Genomic DNA, 21,723 nt, shown 5'->3' on the forward strand with positions numbered 1-21,723 from the left:
GATTTGCACGGCCAGGATCATCTGTAATAGACTGAAAAATCTCCACTTTGTAGTTGTTAGTGATTCTTGTAGTAAATAATTATATCCAAATTGTTATTATTTTTCTTATAATAATTGTTTCGGCTAAGTTTTATAATTGTGTAAATATAATGTAATTTGTTGAATCTCACTTGACCCATGAATACTTATCTTAATTGTATACGTTTGTAATAATTTATTATTTTTTTTATTAGTATTCATAGTTTAATTATTAAGAATATATATTCGAATTATAAATTAAAATATTACTTAATTATAGATAATATCGCTTTTGAAAAAAAAAAAGAAAAATTTTCTGCAATTTAAAATATAATTGTTTGTTCTTCAACAAATTAAGATCCTCAATGATCAAACAAAATCATATATGCTTGAAAAAATCATGGAAAGATATAACATTTTAGTTTTGGAATTATGACAAATGTAAAACGGTTTGTAATCTAAAGTTAATAGTGATTTTTAAATCATAAGTTGCAAAAGTTTAGTTGACAGAAGATGTCAGAATTGCAGCCACAGTTATACATATATATATATGTATACATATGTCTGTTTGGAGCAGCAGCATTTAATGCCTTAGCTTGCTCCTCTGCTTCACCGATCCTCCATTACCAATGAACTCTTTCACCCTAAACTCTCCAATTACTCTCCCTTTCCATCCATCACTGCTCCAACCCCACCAGAAAACCATAATCACCATCACTAAGCGCACCCATGTTCCGAAACATGCTTTGCCATATTTGACTCGCTTCAATCACCGGCAAAATCCCATTTCGAAGGTTTTTATGTGATTTTTAGCATTGTGGGTTGTCTTTAATGTTGTTTATTAACTTTCTTGTGTTTGTGATCTTGTAGGTTGTGAGAAGTTCAATGGGCAAAGATAAAGTCTTGGAAGGTAAGAATGCTGCATTGCTGGTTAACACCTGTATTACGCGTAATTTGCCACCGGCGTTGAGTTTAGAGCAAGGATTGGATAGGATTAAAGAGGCTGTTGAGGAGTTGAAGGCCAATCCTCCTTCTTGTTCAAGTGGGATGTACAAATTTCAGGTACTAGCCTGTAATTTATTACTCTATTATGATTTGAGTTTTTGAGCGTTATTTGAAAAGAATCTTGTTATGGTGTCGTAACTGATGAAAACTCTTGTTCCTGTTAGCTTGTTGAAATATTTTATTGTGTTTGTTTGTGGTTCATCCTCTTTACTGAACTCATTGAGCACTTCACTAAATAAGTATATGATCTGGTCAGAGGTTTTCTCTCATTATTTAGCAAATTGAGATCCTTTGACTTATATACCAATCTCTAAGTTTCTCAAGGTTGCTATGTACATCCAATGATATTACTTATAGTGTGATGAACCATCCTTGCATGTGCTTAAAGTTGTAAAGTAGCATCTTTTTATTACATAGTATTTTGGATCAAATGCTTGAAGAATCACATTTTATAAACATTTGCATGTCCTCCAATTTAGGGGGGATGGCAGAGTTTTAAAGCAGCTTTGTGGTGTAGTATTATTTCCTTAGATAATGCATGTGCATGCCCAAAAATTTTTGTGCTTTGCACTTTGCAGTTGTAAAATTCTCTTCAGATCTTCATCATCTTCTACAAAGATGTGAGCTTTGCACTTCCATAGCTTGCAGTGCCTCCAAGTGCAAAAGCGTTGAATTGGTTTTGCTCTCAACCTGAGGCATCAAAGGTATTTCCTTTATTCTTCCTTTCCAATGAGAAGGAGAATCCAACGTATAAATCACTTTCTCTGGGAAGGACCAGGGGGGTTTTTGGTATTGGTTCAGCTGTCAGCTTCAAGCGATCTTCTCCTGATGCTTCAGGAAAACACAATGCTATTCAGAGGTAAACCCATTTCATCTTTAGTTTGTCTCCACATTCTGAATTGAATTAGCTTTATGCCCCTGCTATATTCCCATGTCGGTTAAATGACACTGGTTTCTGTAATTTCCTTATTTATAGACGATCTTATGTCTGTATTCATATCATTATTCCTTTAATCAATGGTCCTGGGAACTCAATAAATCTACTTGGTTGAGGAATGCAGAATGCTGCAGGAAGTTTAAAATAAAAAACAATAGAAAAAGAAAATTACTGGATAAGTCATATGTGGTTGAAGAGATGGCTTATTAGAAAATATATTTTATATGTTTGTAATTGCTTCTGCCCCTCAAGGTACAAGTTTTTGTCACTTTTTTATTTAACTTCTGTCTAATGGTGCTCAACATGAGAGTGGTGGCAGCCATGCATATTACTGAGATGGCCTTCCAAAGTGAGCATATAAGGTTTTAAGTATTAGTATTTTGCCTCAGTCTCTGTCAAGATGCTTAATAGGAATGGGATAAGCAAATGTCTCATTTCGTAATGTTTTAGAGAGAGTTTCAAGAAACATGTGTACAAGGATGTTCCAATCATCTATTACTGGAGACTCTTCAGGACTTAGGTTTCCTAGGATGGGAAGAAACAGAAAATGTTTTCATGCTATTTGTTCTTAGAAAATTTCTTGTGGTACACTAGAATTCAGCATTATAGCCTGTGGTTTCATTGACTTGCAATTGACTTGTAACATGATCTCTAACTAAGTTCTTAAGAGTGGGCTTGACTCTTCAGTACCACAACAATGTCACAGGAAACACCTAGCTCCACCATTTACCTGAACAACAATAAAAGTGATGCCTCCTTTACAGATTTTTGGTTCTATCATTTGGGGAATTAACTACTGTAGTATTGCCTTGTGTCCGCTTAATATCTTTAGAGTCAAATTCTTCTTTGGATGAGCCCACACATAGAATTCTGTCTTCCTTCTGTGGTGTGCATTGCTATGGTCTAATATTAATCAGCCTTTACTTGGTTTGATTCACCATAAGTCACCGAAACAGTATGAAGCAAAAGTAGAGGATGGAGCTTGGGTTTTAGCCTTAACTGCATTGGATTCAGCACATAATCTTTTACTTAGTTTTAAGTTTAGTGGGGGAAAATAATAAATGTCTAATCTAGTATACCAATGTAACTTTTCTGCAGATATCTTCCAGCTGAATCAACATCTTCAAAGGCTTATGGTTTCTTGGATGTCGAGTTTGACACAGAGATGTCTAATATAAAACATCAGAGTGGTTCGTTTTACCTTCTCATTCCCCATGTAAGAAATCATTTCTTTGCGTCTTCACACCATCCTTACTCATGCACTTGTTCCTGTATAATTTAAAAAGTAGGATCCTGAGAGTCCTGGAGTGCTTCTGCCCTGTACTTACAGCACTTCATAATCAGATTTATCTTTTCAACAGATTGAGTTGGATGAATTTGATGATATCTCTTTCCTCGTTGCAACTTTGGCATGGGATGACTCATCAATGTGTACTTTTCGTGAAGCTGTTCAAACATTTGAGGTCTCTTTTGACCAGGTAGTGTGAGTTGTTGCCTCCCGAAATTGTGGTCACAATTTCTTCTGGAATCAAATGACAGAATAATAGAAGCTTATATAGATTCTCTTACAATGCTTCTCTGATTCTGATAAAAGAGGATAGAAACCAAAGAAGTTGCTTGGTTCTCCTTTGTGAATTTCTATTTGTACTTGTTAAAGTGGAGTTTGATACGTGGAGTAGGTTGATTGTTTGTTGATAAATCAGTTGCTAGGTTCATATCCTCACTGTATTTAAAAGTTTAAGATCTGGCTGAGGCAAAATAATTATGTTTCTTCTTACTAACAGTTTCACAGATCAACCTGGTACAGAAGTTGTCTTTGCTGAGCCACAAATTATACTGAAGATTTTTTCTTGTCTTGGTTTTCTAGCCTTTGCCACAGGAGCTGAGACTGAAGTTTATGTCACTCAGCATGTGTAATTTATTTCAATGCCTAGCTTTCCATATAATTTAAACTGTTGTTTCAGTTAAATATTTCACTGTTGATAAGAAGTTGAATGTGTTCATTAACAGTTTCATTCGCATGTTCCTTGTCATCTCTGGTTAATATATCAAATACATCTGTATATTTTTCTTAATGGCTCAGAAGTTCTGCACATCGAGTACATGAGTTGGAATTTGTAAGAAACTTGTAATTTTCAAACTGAAGCTGATTTGGAGCTATACTTGTTTATTGCCTGCTTCATTTTCATTTTTCACTCTCTCTGATCTCATGCATTTTTCTTGCTTCAGGCCAGACATTCCTGTGTCAATTTTAGCCCATTAATTCACTCTTCTCTTCCAAAGTTCAACAATGCACAGGACCACAGGCAAATGGTACGGACAAACTCAACTTCTATTGGAAGTGAAATCAACTGAGATTCATTATTTACCAAGCATTGCTTTTGGCATTTGCATCTGCTCCTTGTTATATCTGTGCCTGTTTGTTGCTGACATAGCAAGGAAATCCAGTTACTAACGTGATTATCATTAGCTTACTCTAGTTGGGATTTATTTTATTTTCATTAGCTAAATCATTTCTCGGTCTTCTCTTATTTCAACTTGAAAGAGGATTTGATTTTCTTCGTATGGATTACTTGCATAGTTTTCTTGAATGATGTATCTGGGTAAATATTTTGGTAGGTACGTATAAATGCTCTCTTACTGGATGGCAGGCATTTTGATACCAGCAATTGTGAACAGGTAGACATCTCCTTATCCTTGTACCTATTATTGTAAGATGCATAAAGTGTAATATTTCTTTCTTTATTATAAACCAGTTTGCTTATTGTCCAAAAGACCATTAACTGACATTTTTAATGCCCATATTCTTACAGGGCGATGCTTCATCTGCTTGCAGTCAGTTCTCTGCAAGACTTTCACCAACTTTATCAATTGGAAATAACATGGTATGGAACAAATTTATGTGGGGAACATTCTCGTCTACTTTCTAGTTTGTTGTATTTGGAATTGGCGTCTGTCCTACTTTTATGGGTCAAAACATAATTCAAATGTCACTATGATCATTTGCAACCCTGATTAGGAACAAATGGTTTTATGATTCTTTTCAATTCTAATAGTTAGCTGATCTTGTTGCACACTTGATGGCACTAAATTCATCTCACTACTAAATTAAAAAAGAGGTTGTGCTGCATTTTCAGTTAATTGAAGTAGTTCTCCCGATGTTACTTCTGGTATTGTTGCTTGATGCAGTTGTTGAAACTTTTGCTTCATTTTGTTGTCTCTTTTCCGCCACCAGAAAGATGAGCCCAATCAAGCCAGCTATTTCACTCAGGATTGTCCCAACATCAATGCTTTGTGGGCGTCCTTAATAGTTGAAGAATGCGTCCGACTTGGTTTGACGGTAAGCCTTACTATGAGAATCTGTTCTGGGCTTTTTGTTTTTCCTACTTTCTAATTTATTCTTTATCTAGTATTTTTGTGTAGCTCCTGGATCAAGGTCATCTCCCCTGACGATCGCTGCTGCTAGTCACCCACTTACAACTTGTATTGCATGCATTGATGAAAGGTCCCTTGCATTTCATGCTCTTGGTTATGCCAAAGGTTCCCAGAAACCAGCAGTCATCATAACGTCATCTGGCACAGCAGTCTCAAATCTTTTTCCTGCTGTGAGTTCTAGATTTCCATAACTATGGCTGTTCTGTATCTCTTCCAAAGTGCATTATTTTGTCAAACTTCTTAAGGGATGTTTTGGTAGAATTATTCCAATGTACATGAGCCATAAAGCAAGCTAGACATCCTTTCTTATGATAAAGTCTTTCTGGATTGATAGCTGTCTGATCAACCAGATCTTTTGCTATTATACTCTCCATTTTGCTTTATATTTGTACACAAATAATTCCATACTACACTTTTAGGTAATTTCATTACTCCTCTTGTAATGTTCTTCTCCGTGACTGTTCAACTTTTTGAATTCATCCAGTTTGCTATTTTAGTTTTGCTCTTTCTCTAATGGTGTCACTTTGTCCTGATATAAAGGTTGTGGAGGCCAGCCAGAATTTTGTACCAATGCTGTTGCTTACAGCAGATCGTCCCCCTGAGCTGGTAGATGTTGGGGCAAACCAAGCAATCAATCAGGTAATAAGGCCACTGCTTTTGCATGTGATGGCATAATTTGTTCATATTCGGTTCATGAAATTGCTGTGAGATACTTGACTATTTTTCTGAGTTCCAGTTACATAATAATTTTTATGCTTCATGTTGATGTACTTTTTGAAATTTAAGAGAATTAGATCATTGACATGCTTGGTTCTCTTACCCAATGTTAGAGAAACTATTGCTGTTATGCTGCATTAACACCTGTCATTAAATTAAGAATGTAGGAGAAAAGGTAGAATGGAATTTCCATGTCTGTCCAGTTTCTTCTTGAATCTCAACCCTGCCTGGACAGAACATGGAGCGATAGTTACTGATTGTTATCTGGATATGATTCGACTAAGTCATATGGGCCACTGCTTTTTGAATTGATTTAAAGTGCATATACACTTTATTGTTGGACAAAACAAAAAAAATAGCCATCTCTTAATTATATTCAATTGCATTTGTTGGTGTTACAGTAAGACAAATGTCTAACTGTTGAGCGTTTGATTTGGGAGTTTAATGACAATGTGATGACTCAGTATGGCTTGCTCCTATAAATCAATTACAAATTTGTCTTTTAGGTCAATCATTATGGAAATTTTGTGAGGCACTTTTTCAGTCTTCCTCCACCTACTGATGATATTTCTGCAAGATTCGTTCTTACCACAGTCGACTCTGCAGTATACAAAGCAACATCTTCACCACATGGTCCTATACATATCAACTGCCCTTTCCGAGAACCACTAGCAAACAGTCCAAGAAATTGGAATCATGACTGTTTAAGTGGATTAGACTGTTGGCTGTCAAATTCTGAACCATTTACCAGATATATTCCATTACAACATTCCTTAGCATGTAATAACATGTATGGGGATATGGCTGAAGTTCTTAAACTGATTCAAGGGGCAGAGCATGGGATTTTAGTATTTGGTTCTATTCAAAACGAAGATGACGTATGGGCAGCTCTTCTACTGGCTAAACACTTGTTGTGGCCAGTTGTAGTTGATGCTCAATCAGGCTTACGGTTGAGGAAGTACTTGTCATCTTTTCTTGATAGCAAGGACATATTATTTGTCGATCAGATGGATCAACTCTTACTGTCAGATTCTGTCAGAGCTTGGATGAAGGCTGATGTCATAATACAGGTAAAATTCAATTTTTTCAGTTAAACAGTTTTTCAAGAGCCCATCCAAAATCAACCCTTTATTCAAATGAGAAACCACATGTTCGTCAAGAATATTTTCTACAAATTGATGTAATGTTAGTTATTAGATGAATTCTGGTGAAGTCCTTTTTTTTTTGTCTTTGTTCTAACAACAGATCGGAAGCCGGATAACAGGGAGACGCATTTCCCAGATGATAGAGCATTGCTCTCCTTGCCCGTATATCATGGTTGATACTCATCCAGGTCGTCATGACCCTTCTCAAATCATGACACACAGGATTCAAAGTACCATCGCTCAGTTCAGTGATTGCTTGATCAAATGTTGCACTCCACGTGTAAGCAAAAAATGGAGGGAATTTATACGTGGATTGGACATGATGGTATGCTTCTGTAGTTAAGGCTTTTGTGTTGAACGTATTCTTATTATTTTTTTGCTTCAATACCATACTGATCAGACTAGCTGCATAAGATTTTGTTTTAAATTCAACTAGAATCTTGGTTTTGATACTTATAGTTTTTATAGTAACAACTTATTGTGTTACTGGAGCTGAGTATTACCATGACTATGTGCCGAAATCATTTTCCTGAAATAACCCTCTCTCCTTTGTAGGCTGCCTGGGAGACATCATTTTTGATTAATTCAGAACAGTCATTGACTGAACCCTATGTCGCACGCAAACTCTTTGAAGCCATTCGGTGTGGATCTGCTTTGTTTTTTGGAAACAGCATGCCTGTGCGTGATGCAGACATGTACGGAAGTAACTGGGTGCAATGTACACACAGTGCTTCACTGATGCTTAGTTCTGGTTTACCATGCCATTGGGTCCAGGTTACTGGAAATAGAGGTGCTAGTGGTATTGATGGTTTGATCAGCACTGCTATTGGATTTGCAGTTGGCTGCAACAAAAGAGTGAGTTAGACCATTTACTTCTGAACTTCTTATGGACATGTAATTTCTTACAAATGATCAATTGCATATAATAACTATTCTGAGTTATGATATTGATGGATGATGCCACTGATTGATGGATCCAACTCTTCCTTTTTTTCCTTAAATGATAGACTTTTAGCAAGATAAATGTGTACCACTAAGTAGTCATTGATTATCTTGTATGTCTTTTTAATATGAAGGTACTTCTTGTGATGGGAGATGTTTCATTTCTACATGATACCAATGGATTGGCACTTCTGAGTCAACGGTAGAAGCTTTGTGTCTTTCAATGACCTTTTTTGGTGAAATTGTCATCTATGCCTTTTATCTGACTTTACCAATATTATTTTTTCTTTCTTCAAGGACTCGCCGGAAGCCAATGGTCATACTTGTGCTTAACAATCACGGTGGTGCAATCTTCAGTCAACTTCCAGTTGCAAATACGTTAGACAGAAGTATATTAGACCAGTTTTTCTACACATCTCACAATGTTTCTATACGTAATCTATGTCTGGCACATGGGTAAGAAATATGAATCTTTATTCTGTTTGATATGGAAATTCAAATGTGAGACAAAGACATTTAAAAACCTTGAAGTTGGTCTCAATGTAGAATTCTTGGAGTGTGTATCAAGCATCTCTACTGATAAAAAATAGTCTATGCAGTGTGAAGCATATACAGGTCAAGACAAAAATGGAGTTGCAGGATGCACTGTTCACATCTCAGAATGAAGATGCTGATTGTGTAGTGGAAGTTGAAAGCGGAATTGATACCAACGTCGAATTTCATAGGTATTTCAGCAAATCAACTTCCCAAATTAACATATTGTTACCTTTTCCCCTATGCTAATACATTCCTTGCCTCTTCAGTAATTTGAGGAACTTTACTCGTCAAGCCTCAGATCATGCTTTAAACACCCTCTTGAAGCTTTCAGCTGCGAATTCCACCTCCAATGGTGATATGTTATACAAAATCAGTAAAATGGAGTACTCACAGTATCGGTGAGCCTTGTGTAACAACCTAAAGCAGGATCATGAAACAATGTAATTTTTTCTAAAAAGTTTTTTTTATCATACTTTTCAACTCATCTATTACAGGGTTCAGCTAAATGCTCCACCTACTTCAGCTTCAAGGAGTTCCAACACAACGTCATACAGAGAAGGTTTTGTTATAAGGCTGTCTCTTGAAGATGGAAGTACTGGATTTGGAGAGGTGACTGTAGTTTTGCTCTTTGCTAAAAGTTTCCATTCTAATGATTACAGAGAGTATAACTAGACCAACTTCTTTCTTCCCAAATAAATGAATCTTTTTTCTTTCCTGACAAGGTGGTATTTCATTTAATATTATGATAATCCAAGCTTAGTTCAGAGTTTTGTTAATGTTACTACTGAATTTAACTACTTTGTCTTCTATTATGTGACATTCTTTCAAAAACTGGCTTCTGTTTCCTGAATTTCTTATGCCACTTTATAGTACTTTATTTTACTGTTTGCAGTCCAAAACCATTTACCTGTTTCTATTTTATTGAAAAGAACATAACAAAACTGTGTTCATGATCCTCAAATGTTAACGCTTGCACAGGTTGCACCTCTTGAAATACACAAAGAAAATCTGGTTGATGTGGAAGAGCAACTTCGGTTTCTTATTCATGTCATAGAAGGAAACACAATTAATAACATCCTACCTCTATTGAAGTGTTCTGTCTCTTCTTGGATATGGAACAGTTTAGGAATTCCGGTAGGTCTTTTTGCAATTTTCCTTCTCATATTTTCTTAGTGCACCAAATTATGCAATATGCAGGAATTGGCTGCCTCGATTAGTTCTTCTTGTATCTTCTTGACCTTGTTTTCGTTTGTGTTTTAATGCATCCAATATACTATAGCCAGGTTCAATCTTTCCCAGTGTCAGATGTGGCTTAGAGATGGCTGTCTTCAGTGCCATTGCTAGTAGACATGGTAGCAGTTTATTGGATATCCTTCATCCTGGGAGGGAAGAATCGTCCACATCCGATGTTCAAATTTGTGCTCTTATTGACTCTTATGGAAGTCCAGCAGACACAGCTTTCATCGCATCCACACTCATTGCAGAGGGGTTTAATGCCTTAAAAATAAAAGTAACATTATTCTCAAAATTTACCCATTGTGAAATGCTTTTGTTTCCAGATTTTGTGGAGCTACAAGAGAGATGCTTTATTTCTGCAGCACATAATCATTGTTATATTTTTTCTATTTTGGGATAGTGACAACTTGAGCTTTCAAATTGTTCTTTCACAGGTAGCACGTCGAGCGGATCCCGCTGAAGATATCGCTGTAATACAAGAGGTGAGAAAGAAAGTGGGCCAACATATTGTACTCCGTGCAGATGCAAATAGGAAATGGACTTATGATGATGCCATTAGATTTGCCTCCAGTGTCAAAGATTGCTCCCTGCAGTATATCGAGGTATGATATTTTACCAACTATAAATGCTTTCAAGCCATAAGAATTTCTCTTTTCCATTGGATATTCTATACCAAGCTCCCTCCAGAATTTGGCATTTCTATCAGTGTTTGTATAGATTTTGTGCTGTTTACAGGAGTATAGATACTTTCCTAGAATTCTGCGACGGCTTGATATTATGAACTATCATGTTCTGAATAAGTTCTTTTCCTTACAATGGGTTTTCAGGAGCCTGTTAACAATGAAGAAGATATAGTGAAATTCTGTGAAGAAACTGGCTTAGCAGTGGCGTTGGATGAAACCATCAACTCTATCAGGGAGAATCATCTCCAGGTCCTCCAGAAATACAACCACTCAGGAGTTGCTGCTGTTGTAAGTAGGATTATGTTTTGGCAATACTATATATCACTTGTAGCCTGGCTGCATTTCCTATCATTCAATATATTGCATCAAGAAGATTTTGCAGGATAAGAGGGTGAACGTAGATTATTGAAATCCAACTAAGGCACTAATGCACATATCTGCTACGTTTGACATTGTAATTTTGTTGGGCTTAGGTAATAAAACCAAGTGTTATTGGTGGCTTCGAGAATGCTGCACTCGTTGCACGATGGGCTCAGCAGCACCGAAAAATGACAGTCGTCAGTGCTGCATTTGAAAGTTCACTTGGTTTGTCCGCCTACATCCAATTTGCTCGATATCTTGACCTGCAAAATGCTGAGATGCAAAAGTTGATGAACAAGGAGGCAGAATTATGTGTGGCGCATGGTTTTGGAACCTATAAGTGGTTTAAGGAAGATGTGACGGTTGAGCCTTTAAATATCCATTATAATCCATCTCACCGCTCTATAGAGGCTGATGCTGTTGATGCTGGTCGGTTACTCCAAAAATGTCAAATAAATCCTGATGTGATTGTTAGAACCTTCACTCATGAACAAGTGAAGGAATATCAATTAGCAGTTGATACAGAAGGTGTCTCATTTTCCACAAATGTGCTTGAAACTGGGGAAAGCATCGACGTAAGTAATAAACTAAATCATCTTTTAGTTTCTCCAAATCTTTATTTTCCAATGATTATCCAGCCAACTGATCTACTACGCCCTGCACAAATTACCAGATCCTCGTACATGTTAAAAACACGTGATTTTTATGATTCTATGATAATTAGTAGTGTTATTGATGTATGACTTCTGCCCAATCAGTTGAACAAATATCCTTACTTTTACAGTTCCTGAAAGTGATGGTGCAATAAATCAACAGCATGTGATAATGAGTAAGGCTAGATCCTAGCAATGAGTGACATTTGAAATTTACAGTAGGAAGAGATAAACTTGTTGAATGATTTTATAAAACTTGAAACTTGAAATACTATTTAACGAAATTCTTATTCTGTACCAGTACTTTGATTTTGATCATATTGATAGACTAAGCCAGCTAAGTTCTTTTTGTTATCATTCTTACCTTCCTATCAATGCAGGGTAGTACCGTCGTTTTTCTTCATGGCTTTCTAGGAGCTGGTAGAGACTGGACTCCCATCATGAAGGCCATGTCAGGCTCCACCAGATGCATTGCAATTGACCTTCCTGGTCACGGGGGATCAAAGTTGCAATATCAAGGCAATGACGTTTCAGACCGACCAAATTTATCAATTGATGTGGTGGTTGATATCTTATGCAAGGTATTGAATAATCTTACTCCTGGAAAGGTTATACTTGTCGGGTACTCGATGGGAGCCAGGATCGCGTTATACACAGCCCTAAAACGCAGTGATAAGGTATAAAATTATATGCCAAAAATGTATTCTGGCGCAACTCTGATTTTTAACCAATCATAAGTGTCTAACAATGTGCTACAATAAAAGGTCGAAAGAGCTGTGATAATTTCTGGAAGCCCGGGTCTGATAGATAACGATGCAAGAGCAACCCGTAAAGCAAAAGATGACTTCAGAGCTAGTATTCTTGTCTCAAATGGCTTAGAATTTTTTATACAGACTTGGTATGCTGAAGTACTATGGGCCAGGTAATGGATTGTTCCTTTGTGCATTTGAATCCACTTATTGCTTTGATAGATTTCATAGTTGAATATATTAACATATTGTCACCAATATTTTTATGATACAGCTTTAGAAGCCATCCAAAGTTCGAGCAGATAGTGACCAATCGTTTGCAGCATGATGACTTACACACTCTTGGCAAAATTCTATCTGATTTAAGCATCGGAAGGCAGCCGTAAGTTTCCAAAATCTTGGGTCATTACTAAAAATTATAAATTTCAACTCACTGTGAGTTGAGCTTCCCTTTTCAGAATGCTTTCACGACATTGAGTTTTGCCCTTATGATGCCCATATAATTAACTTTTTCATTCGATACAAACTGTGTCAGTGTGAATTATGTTGATTTGAGTTATTTGTATTGTTATCCATGCAGAATCATAATGTTTCTAGTTGTGATGTTTATTCTACTATAAGAAAGATAAGAAATGCAACTATTTCACACAGCAAAGAACTCAACTGACTGATGACATTTTAGCAAAACGCGAACTTGTTTGCTTGTTATACTGTCTTGCTGATCTTACGTGCTTGAGCGCTGATCCTGCTTAACATTACGTAATATATCATCATTTTCAGTTCTTAGGCAGACATATTGAACACTCTCTCTGTTCCTTTAACTCAGTCCTTGTATGCACTTACAAGTTCATCTTTTCCTTGCTTACTTTCTTATAATAGATCATTGTGGGAAGATCTGAAGACCTGCAAAGTGCCTCTTCAGCTTATAGTGGGAGAAAAGGACGCCAAATTCAAAGCAATCGCTCGTGATATGCACACTAGAATCAACCATGAAAATGGAAGTTCCGATTCACCACCAGTTGTTGAAATTCCAAATGCCGGGCATGCTGTTCATCTTGAGAATCCCCTTGCTGTTATCACTGCTATAAGGCAGTTTATGAAGAGAACGAAGAATACTTAATTTCTTTCAAAAGAATACATCTGGATCATTTCATTCTTTTCAACCATAAATAAATTAATTGCAACCACATAAAAATAATCTTTACTGTTTGTTCCCTTGAACAAACATCTGATCATATTTTCTAGAGAACGTTATGTGTTTCAACTCCAGTTCAAATGTGTTCTTTTTCTTGGAGGGCTCATTTAGCGCTCAAGCTATGTTTCAAGTTTCCTGTTCCTTGTACTTGTGATATTACTAAAAATTTAAAATAAACATATGAATGGACTATTTGCAAGTACATAAAGAAATCATAGAAATAGGCAAGCTTGAAACTAAAACTTTCCAGAAAAGTGAGAACCTTTTCATATTCTTGGTTAAAATTAATATTCATGTGCCTCATGGCCATATTGGAAACAAAAAATATGAGGCACAATGTCAACTAGCTAATTTAGCCATTTCAAGAAAGTTATTCCTAGAAATCATATTGTACAATGAACAGAAGTTTGAGGGGGTCCTTTTCTTGGATCACTACTATAATTTACATCCTCACCAACGCTAATTTCACCGTAAGAACCTGCAGTTCGAATTTCAACGTCCGGCCATGCAGACTCTTCTTCCTGATCAAGTCTAGGGGGACTTGAAAATGAAATGAATCCCTTCTCTTCATGAGCAAATCTTGTCAGAGACTTACTGAATGGAAACACACTGCACGAGATAGTTCTCCGGGATGTACAGTCTGCTGGATACAGAGACTGGAAGATTGACGAAAACCGGACTTCTGCATGATCCAGTGTGCTGAAAGAGTCTCTGGTGCTCTCGGTGGTAAATGATGAGTCGTCTGAGCTAGTAAATGGGGACCAGTCACTAGATGTAACATCTGAGAACCCGGCATAATTTTTCAAAGATCTATTTCTATTTTCTCTAATAAGGATTCCTCTAGAGATGTTGGTATAGTCTACATTTGTCTCTAACCTATGATCCGAAACTAAGTTGTGATTTAGTTTGCTCTGTTCAGGTCTTGAAGACCTTTGGATTTCTGATAGGTCGTGCTTAGGGATGCCAGAATTCCGACGCCGGCTGGCCTTCATGTTAGAACCTCTAGCAGGGGCCAAGCGAGGGTATGACCTGGAGAAAAGCAAATGTCAAAACCCCACGGAAAGTGAAAACAGAATCCAAACTTGTAATTCAATCAATAGATCCAAAATTTCAAATCCGTCACAAGAAATCTACTAAGTTGTTTGACTAACTTAAGTTATGATAAATTTCAAGTCCTTGACTCCCAGTTTGAATTATTTTTTGAGTCATTATGGTGTATTCAATAAATTCTTTCCAAATCCAACTCTTTTTATCCAAACATACCATATCACATTCCCCTATCTTACCCGGATTCTGAAGCTTACCTCATGTAGAACAGAATATATGCACCTTCTGACATCACGTGGCTCAATTCTACCGGCTGGACCTGCCAACCAAGCCACAAATGGAAATTGAGAGACCTTATCAAACAGAAATTAAAGTCCAATAAACAGATATGAACCACAATACATCAGTAAAGTGCAATAAAGTCAAGAACACAGATTCCAGTATTCAGTACAGAAGAGAATACTTTACGAAAACAAGAAACCAGACTAGATTACATGGTAGTCATGCACACACTGCATTGAGCCTCTAGAAGAGTTTACCTCAGTATCATCAACCCTGAACCAATTGCCTTGCAGATCTTTCACATATGATATGTAATGACCGGAAAACGATGCATTTGATGTATCTAGGTGCACAACAACACCGTAAAGCATGTAAAGCGGAGGTATGTCGTCAGTCCCAGTCATAAATGGAATCATATCCAGCATTTCCGGAAAAGTGATGCATTTATTAATCTTCCCGTAATTTCCCTCCTGATAATTAAAACATGGGTCAAAAACCAATATAAAAAACGAGAAGGTAAGTAACAAAAAACAGAAATAAAGAAAATAAATATCCAACATGCATATAAATCCTACTTCATTGTGTGAATCTCAGAATGTAACTTCCGAAGGATTAATAGTTATATCAATTAAGTACTTAAGCCTTCTCACGATATTGCAAACTAATTGATAAAGAAACGGATGATTGGAATAAAACAAAGAAAAAACAATACCTGAAATCTCTTCAAGACAATGGTCATGATATTTGGAGCCTCTTGTATGCTCAATTGCTTCCGTGCTCGAACATATGTAGCACACCTTTTATTCAATTATATTAAGAACCACAAATATGATCGAGTAAACTGGGATTTACGTTCTAAAAGAGCGTGATGAAGGGTTAGCATACCTTGTGCATCTATACATGTTCTCTCCATCAAGCTCTTCTGAACTAGTGAACTGAGTCAGCGCATCCTCCAATGATTTAACCCAACCAAATATCTCCAAAGTAAGATCCATAATATTCTCGCACCGCTCTGACTCATGGTGACATCTCAAACATTTAACCTGACGAAAGGTTTATTCAGTTTAGTCTTACTATAGAATACAACAGTTGGCAGAAAAGGCATCTGACAATGAAATATCTAGGAGTACCTAAGGGATCAACCACCTTTGATCTAAGACATCCTCCAAACATATGTTGTATAAAAGTAGTATCCTGCAGCCTGGGCTCAACAAAATTTTCTCCCCCAAATCCTTCCAAGCATATTGATTGCATTGAGGCCACAAGAAGCCTGAGAATGCAAGGCACTAGATGAAGTTAACTATGATCATTATACCCAGAATGAAATGAAGAGGTTCTGAAATAAGTTTAAATTTGATAGTCAACCAGCAAATAAGGCTTGTATTTTAAGGTTTCGACAAAGAGTATAAATAAACTGGAAGCACTCTAGCAAATGCATCAAGATACACCTAAAGATTCAAGGGGTAGGGGTGAGAAGTAATAATGAGATTTTTTTTTGTTTAAGTGCTTAAAGACCTTAAAAACTCATGAGCATCTTCCTGACTTCCGTCCCCAATCTGGGAATTTAGACTTCTAATGTACATAAGAATATTCATGGGTGACAGAGGGCCACCACTTTCTCTCAGCATCAATGCAAGCTGCTCAAGCTCACACATGAGGCACCAATCTTTCGCACATCCTGGCATGTACATAAGACGTCAATAAACTTTGTCCTACTAAAGAGTACCACAATTAGCACTTAGGAAGAAGCAAGTACCAGCTCTAGAATGTGATTGTCGAAGAAGGTAAACAATCAGAGGCTTTGTGCATGTCAGACACTGCAATACGGCATTGGCATAGCAACTGCACAAGAAGAAAAGCTGATAATATTATATTTTCACACTATGTGATTTTTCAATTGTTTATTCTGTAAGATGAAAACATCTGGAAGCACAAAATGTAGTTTTTACCTATTCCCACAGTTCACAAGTCCTCTAGGTGTCATGTTGAAAACTTCAAACTTAAAGCACTTCACAAATTCTTCATAGGGAAAAATCATCTGGTAGTTCAGAAACGTTCAATATGATGAGTTTCCTGGTGAAGTCATCAATCAGGCGGCAAGGCTAATTGTGCAGCTAGGACAAAATAGAATCAATCCTTTTTCCAATCTTATGAATAGTTCCATTTATCTCATGACATGTTACTGATGCACCCCACATTTTCTGTGCAACTCATGCATAGATCATTTCTGAAAACTGACCTTCACTTTTCTGTGGCTATTGGTACTATCTTCTGAATGTCGCTGCTGGTCAATTTTCGTGGACTTTTTCATACCCATCATCCTCATGATTCCCAGGTTTGCGACCCTATTACAGTCCTGTATGTTTACCTTCGTTGTAGCAATTCCTGCATCAAAATAGCTTGGTAAAGGTAAGAGCAACTGCCTTCTACTACAAGGTAAAAACTGTACAACAACCTACTTGACTCATCAGCATTTTGAACTTCTACACTTGTATCTGAAGATGGTGGTTCTTTAAACACTTTCACCCTTGATTTTGGAGATTTATGCGGTTCAATTCCATGAGAATTCGAAATAATTCTTGATTTGTTACTTCTTTTCACTGAAGTCTTCTGAGAGGAATTAAAGCCTTTCATTTCATCGCAGCAGGGGATTCTTTTCTGGTACAAGTAATCTCCGTTTCTCAAGTCCATTTGAGTGTCATATGCATTTGTGTCACTCCTTGCTGCAGTTGATGAGTTTAAAATCCCATAATTATTTCCACTACCAATTACATTTAAGCTTTCACTTTCTGTTGTGCCACTTTCCAGCAAGGTACTTCTTAGACCACCATATGCTTTCTCAGCTGCAGGAAGAACGTTAGCATGATGTTCTGACAGGACACAATCACCTTCCCTCAGCTGCAACAACAATTACTATAATATTTGAGAAAATGAACAATTACAAATAATTTAAGCTAATATCCATCTATATATGGAGAAAATATATAGAATCATAATGGAACAAAGAAAAATATCTCACGTAAGCATCTTCCGGTGACTGAACGAGCGGGGGGTGAGTAAAACAAAACCCAGAGACTTCCTTAGGGGACTTTAATGCAGCACGATCTGCTTTTCTTGATGAGTCTCTATTGCCTTTAAGCAATGAGCAGATCTCTGTAGATCGTCGATTAATGACAGATTTCCCAGCTGTACTTGGCATCACGCTTGAGGCAGTTGCAGAGGTTAATGTAGTTGAGGGAGGAGAAACAACATCCTCTAAAGAAGCCTTATCAACACTTGGCTGCCACATGTTGTATTGGGATGAACATTGTTCCATAGTTTTATCACATGATAATGAGGTCCCTTGATAAGATCCTTCACTTGGTATAGGCTTCAGACATGACCTCTGGCAGTCCTTCCCCAATTGCTCGCACTCGAGCTTGTGAACTTGCCTCCAATGAGAAATCTGACACCTTCCAGAACTGCATGGATATTGTAAGTTTATAATGATACTATAATGATCTAGCTGGCAATTGACCTAAGATTCCGAATCCCCAAAAAATTTCCATGTCCTATCTACATCAGTCTACATTATGTTAAATTTATTTCTGAAAGACACAGGAAAACTATTGACGTAATAAATTGCTTGGACTCTGGCCAACCAAAAGAAAGAATTGCCGACGCAAAAAGTTACTTAGAGATGATCAAATATACTGAAGTTTCACTTGAAGTCTTCAACCTCAATCTCGATTTGTCACAATGAAAAGGAATCTGTTGTTAATGCAGCAAACTGCAGACTATGTAAAAATCTTTTGCCAAGATCATTTTCATAATGAAAAATATCTTCAAAGAGGACAGGTTTTTTCTGGGTCCAGTACCCAGCCTCTTGTGTACAAGTGAAGCTTTTCAGGAAATCATATAGGCGCAAATTTGCGTTTAACTTCACGACAAGTGAATTTATATCATGAGATAAGTGAAGAACTTGGCATACCAATACCAAACAGACTTGCATTGTGAGCAACGAGTCTTAGCTGGGCCAAAGCATCTGGCACACTGACGAATTCCACTTTTTGGAAAATGCACCACAGACATAACACGGCCAACAGCCATATCCTTGGCTTGCAGAGCTTCCTCAGCCGCTCCTTCAGTGATCAAACTTGACCTCTCTTTCCTTTTTGCAGTCTCACTCCATTTTCCTAGTACGAAATAACTAACCAGGGGAAGCACAACAAAGACAAGAAACAGAGCTGGTATATCGGTTTCCCTTGGCTCAAGCATGTCCCAACAAGCATACTCATGTCCTGTACACACCCGAAAACGAAACCCTTCCAAACAACAAACTTCCTTTAGCTACACAATCCCAGTCTGTTAAAAACTCAGGCATTAATTATATATACACTATTCATCATATGCCGCATCTTAGTGCTGGTGCACCTCACCTGAGAAACAAAAATGTGGTTTTGGATGAGAAATTTACCACTGCTCATACTGTAATTCATTTAAAACATGAAAATACAAAGAGTTATTGACAGCAGTAGCAACAACAATAGTAAATACATAAATGCTTAACCCGGAAACTCCAAAATTGATTTGTTTTGACGACATTCCTATGGTTGATTATTTAACAGATGAATCTAATGATCATTCGGAACATGAACACAAAGTTACATCTTTATTTTCACGTCATAGCTGACCAACCAACAAGGAAGAGTGCTGTCAATTTCTTCACAATATACCGGAACAATTAAAAATAAATAAACATTTAATATGCAGGATCTTGACATTTACATTTCCGAGAGAGGGATTACTCCAAATCATTTCATGCACAGACAAAGAGTGCTTTGTACAAATGAAACCCAGGATACACGCAGAGGTGCCAAATGATGTATCTCGGAACTTATGCTAGATATGGTGGCTGTTCAATTTCCGCTCCCTGGTTAGTTTCTCCATCACAACATCAAGAAGATGACTGACTTGAATCAAGAAAACATACTTAGCTCAACCAAGTAACCTCACTATTCAGGAAAATACAATTCTAGGAATTGAATTTACAGTCACATACTGAGAAATCAAGACAACCAACATTCTTGAAGTAACCTAGAAAAGCACTGAAAACATCTCCTGTAGAGAAATATTGACGGACACAATAAGATTCAGGGTACTTGCTAATTTTTCTAAGAACATAGAGCATTACCAGCTAGATGCCTTCAAAACAGCATGAAAATGCTCTCCAGGTGAAATGTGAATAAAATAACTTTCGTTTTCTAGATTACAGAATTATCAAACTGCTCAATTTTACCATTCTGAGTACAAGTGATTGGCTAACTGCTCACAATTATTAATCTTCTTGTATTAGCTCACGAGGTTTTCCATCTCCAGATTCATGAGTTTCCTTTTTGTATGCCTTGCACAAAATAGGTCTTTACAAGATAGTTTTTGCAATGAGAAGCTCCCGTAAAATCATCAAAAAACTATTTTGCAGTCAAGAATGATGACTTTTGAAAAGTCAGATACATTTAAAAGGACATTGAGAAAGATAAGATTCATCCATCTAGCCAATGGCTTCAAACATAGGTGAAACACAAATGATATGCATCCAAGTGCCTACAACAAACGAAATGTTCTGTGGCCTGTTCCTGCAGCGCGAACGAGTAAACAAAACTGATGCAACAGTAATCCGAGAAAGAAATATTTGTAACCAAGATGCAAATCTTGAAGCTTTACTTTTCACAAATATAAGTTCTTGCTCCACCTGTCGATAAGAAACTTCACTAGAACCACCTTTCATTTACTTCGCATACGACAAGAAACTTAAAGTTACATTCAATCACATTGTGGTTTCATGAAAACACGTGGCATAAACTCCGGAAGAAAATGTTAACTTTCCCTGACATAGAAGGTTGTTACAAACAGGGCAACTGATCAAGAATGACAAGAAAAATTCTTCCGACAGACAAAGTTAGAAATCAAAAGCACCACTTATGGTAGGCATAAAACTCCAATGAGATAACACTGCAGTAATTTAAATAAAAGAGAGAAATAAAAAAAAAAAAAAAAAAAAGCATAACAAAGCACTGTTCCAGTATAAACAACCTTGTAACTCGGAAAGAAAGTTCTTCACTGGAACCAATCAAATTCAAAACGTTCTCCAGATTCTGTCATTTAATCGAACAGGATTCAGAAATAAATGAACCCCTAAAATCCACATTTCTTTCTACCGAAATCTCTTAATAATAAAATTTAACCCACATTAATTCTTTTCCTCCACAAAGATTCAATTTTTCCAAACATCACATCATTAAAAAGATCTAATCTTTGTGAAGCTTTCAAGAGAACAACCAAATCCCACATCATAAAGATACTTAAACTCAAAGATTTATTGACAAAACACAAACTCATACTCATTCGCACACAAACACAAGTACACATACACATACACATTCAATCACATACCCATGGATAATATATATGTATATATATCAACATATGAAGAAAAATCCATCGTACAAAAAATGAAAGAAGCATAAGTCTGATTAGATTGTACCTTTATTTTGAGTTCTCAAATGGTGAGAGAAACCGCAGCCTAATTAGCCTTCAACTGCAGAAAACACAGTTTCACACTAAGCTTTCTTCTTTGTTCAACTTTTAAGGCCCCGGGGTATACTTCCCTGTGACCCACTCACAGATACACCCTCTGCATGGTCTAGTACTCACACGTGGATCTTTCCCATTGGTTGGAAAGTTTGAAAAAGTGGGACCTTGGAAACTCATGAAAGTGTCTAATCAACACTTTTTCTCTTGCT

At 36.8% G+C, this 21,723-nt stretch overlaps 2 protein-coding genes across 3 annotated transcripts; one reads left to right on the forward strand and one right to left on the reverse strand.

Moving 5' to 3' along the window:
* The first annotated feature begins 527 nt into the window (after positions 1-527).
* On the forward strand, positions 528-13,718 carry PHYLLO (2-oxoglutarate decarboxylase/hydro-lyase/magnesium ion-binding protein). The gene is made up of 28 exons (XM_011079506.3): positions 528-812; positions 889-1,080; positions 1,665-1,882; positions 3,059-3,176; positions 3,322-3,438; positions 4,190-4,273; positions 4,580-4,639; positions 4,774-4,845; positions 5,196-5,300; positions 5,371-5,565; positions 5,936-6,034; positions 6,619-7,182; positions 7,358-7,582; positions 7,813-8,112; positions 8,334-8,401; positions 8,497-8,655; positions 8,799-8,924; positions 9,003-9,134; positions 9,231-9,345; positions 9,715-9,870; positions 10,016-10,246; positions 10,407-10,574; positions 10,800-10,943; positions 11,129-11,590; positions 12,049-12,345; positions 12,433-12,590; positions 12,692-12,799; positions 13,297-13,718. Exons 1-28 carry the CDS (start codon positions 648-650, stop codon positions 13,535-13,537), a joined length of 5,079 nt encoding a protein of 1,692 aa, XP_011077808.1. The 5' UTR covers positions 528-647; the 3' UTR covers positions 13,538-13,718.
* Positions 13,719-13,842: 124 nt separating this feature from the next.
* Positions 13,843-21,575, reverse strand: UBP15 (ubiquitin-specific protease 15). Of its 2 annotated transcripts, none has more exons than XM_011079519.3 (14): positions 21,465-21,575; positions 18,912-19,359; positions 17,961-18,402; positions 17,401-17,839; positions 17,181-17,326; positions 16,891-16,979; positions 16,698-16,783; positions 16,457-16,619; positions 16,088-16,211; positions 15,827-15,984; positions 15,654-15,738; positions 15,199-15,411; positions 14,917-14,978; positions 13,843-14,641 (listed from the first exon to the last, which is right to left on the reverse strand). In XM_011079519.3, the coding sequence occupies exons 2-14, from the start codon at positions 19,196-19,198 to the stop codon at positions 13,996-13,998; spliced, it is 2,940 nt and encodes a 979-aa protein (XP_011077821.1). In that variant the 5' UTR covers positions 19,199-19,359; positions 21,465-21,575; the 3' UTR covers positions 13,843-13,995. The 2 variants fall into 2 exon arrangements, with proteins under 2 accessions (XP_011077821.1, XP_088734339.1); XM_088878213.1 differs by lacking the exon at positions 21,465-21,575 and adding an exon at positions 19,709-20,498.
* Positions 21,576-21,723: the final 148 nt, after the last annotated feature.

Source organism: Sesamum indicum, linkage group LG1 (genome assembly GCF_026168435.1).
Source record: "Sesamum indicum cultivar Baizhima isolate 11 linkage group LG1, ASM2616843v1, whole genome shotgun sequence".
In the NCBI taxonomy this organism is placed as follows: domain Eukaryota; kingdom Viridiplantae; phylum Streptophyta; class Magnoliopsida; order Lamiales; family Pedaliaceae; genus Sesamum; species Sesamum indicum.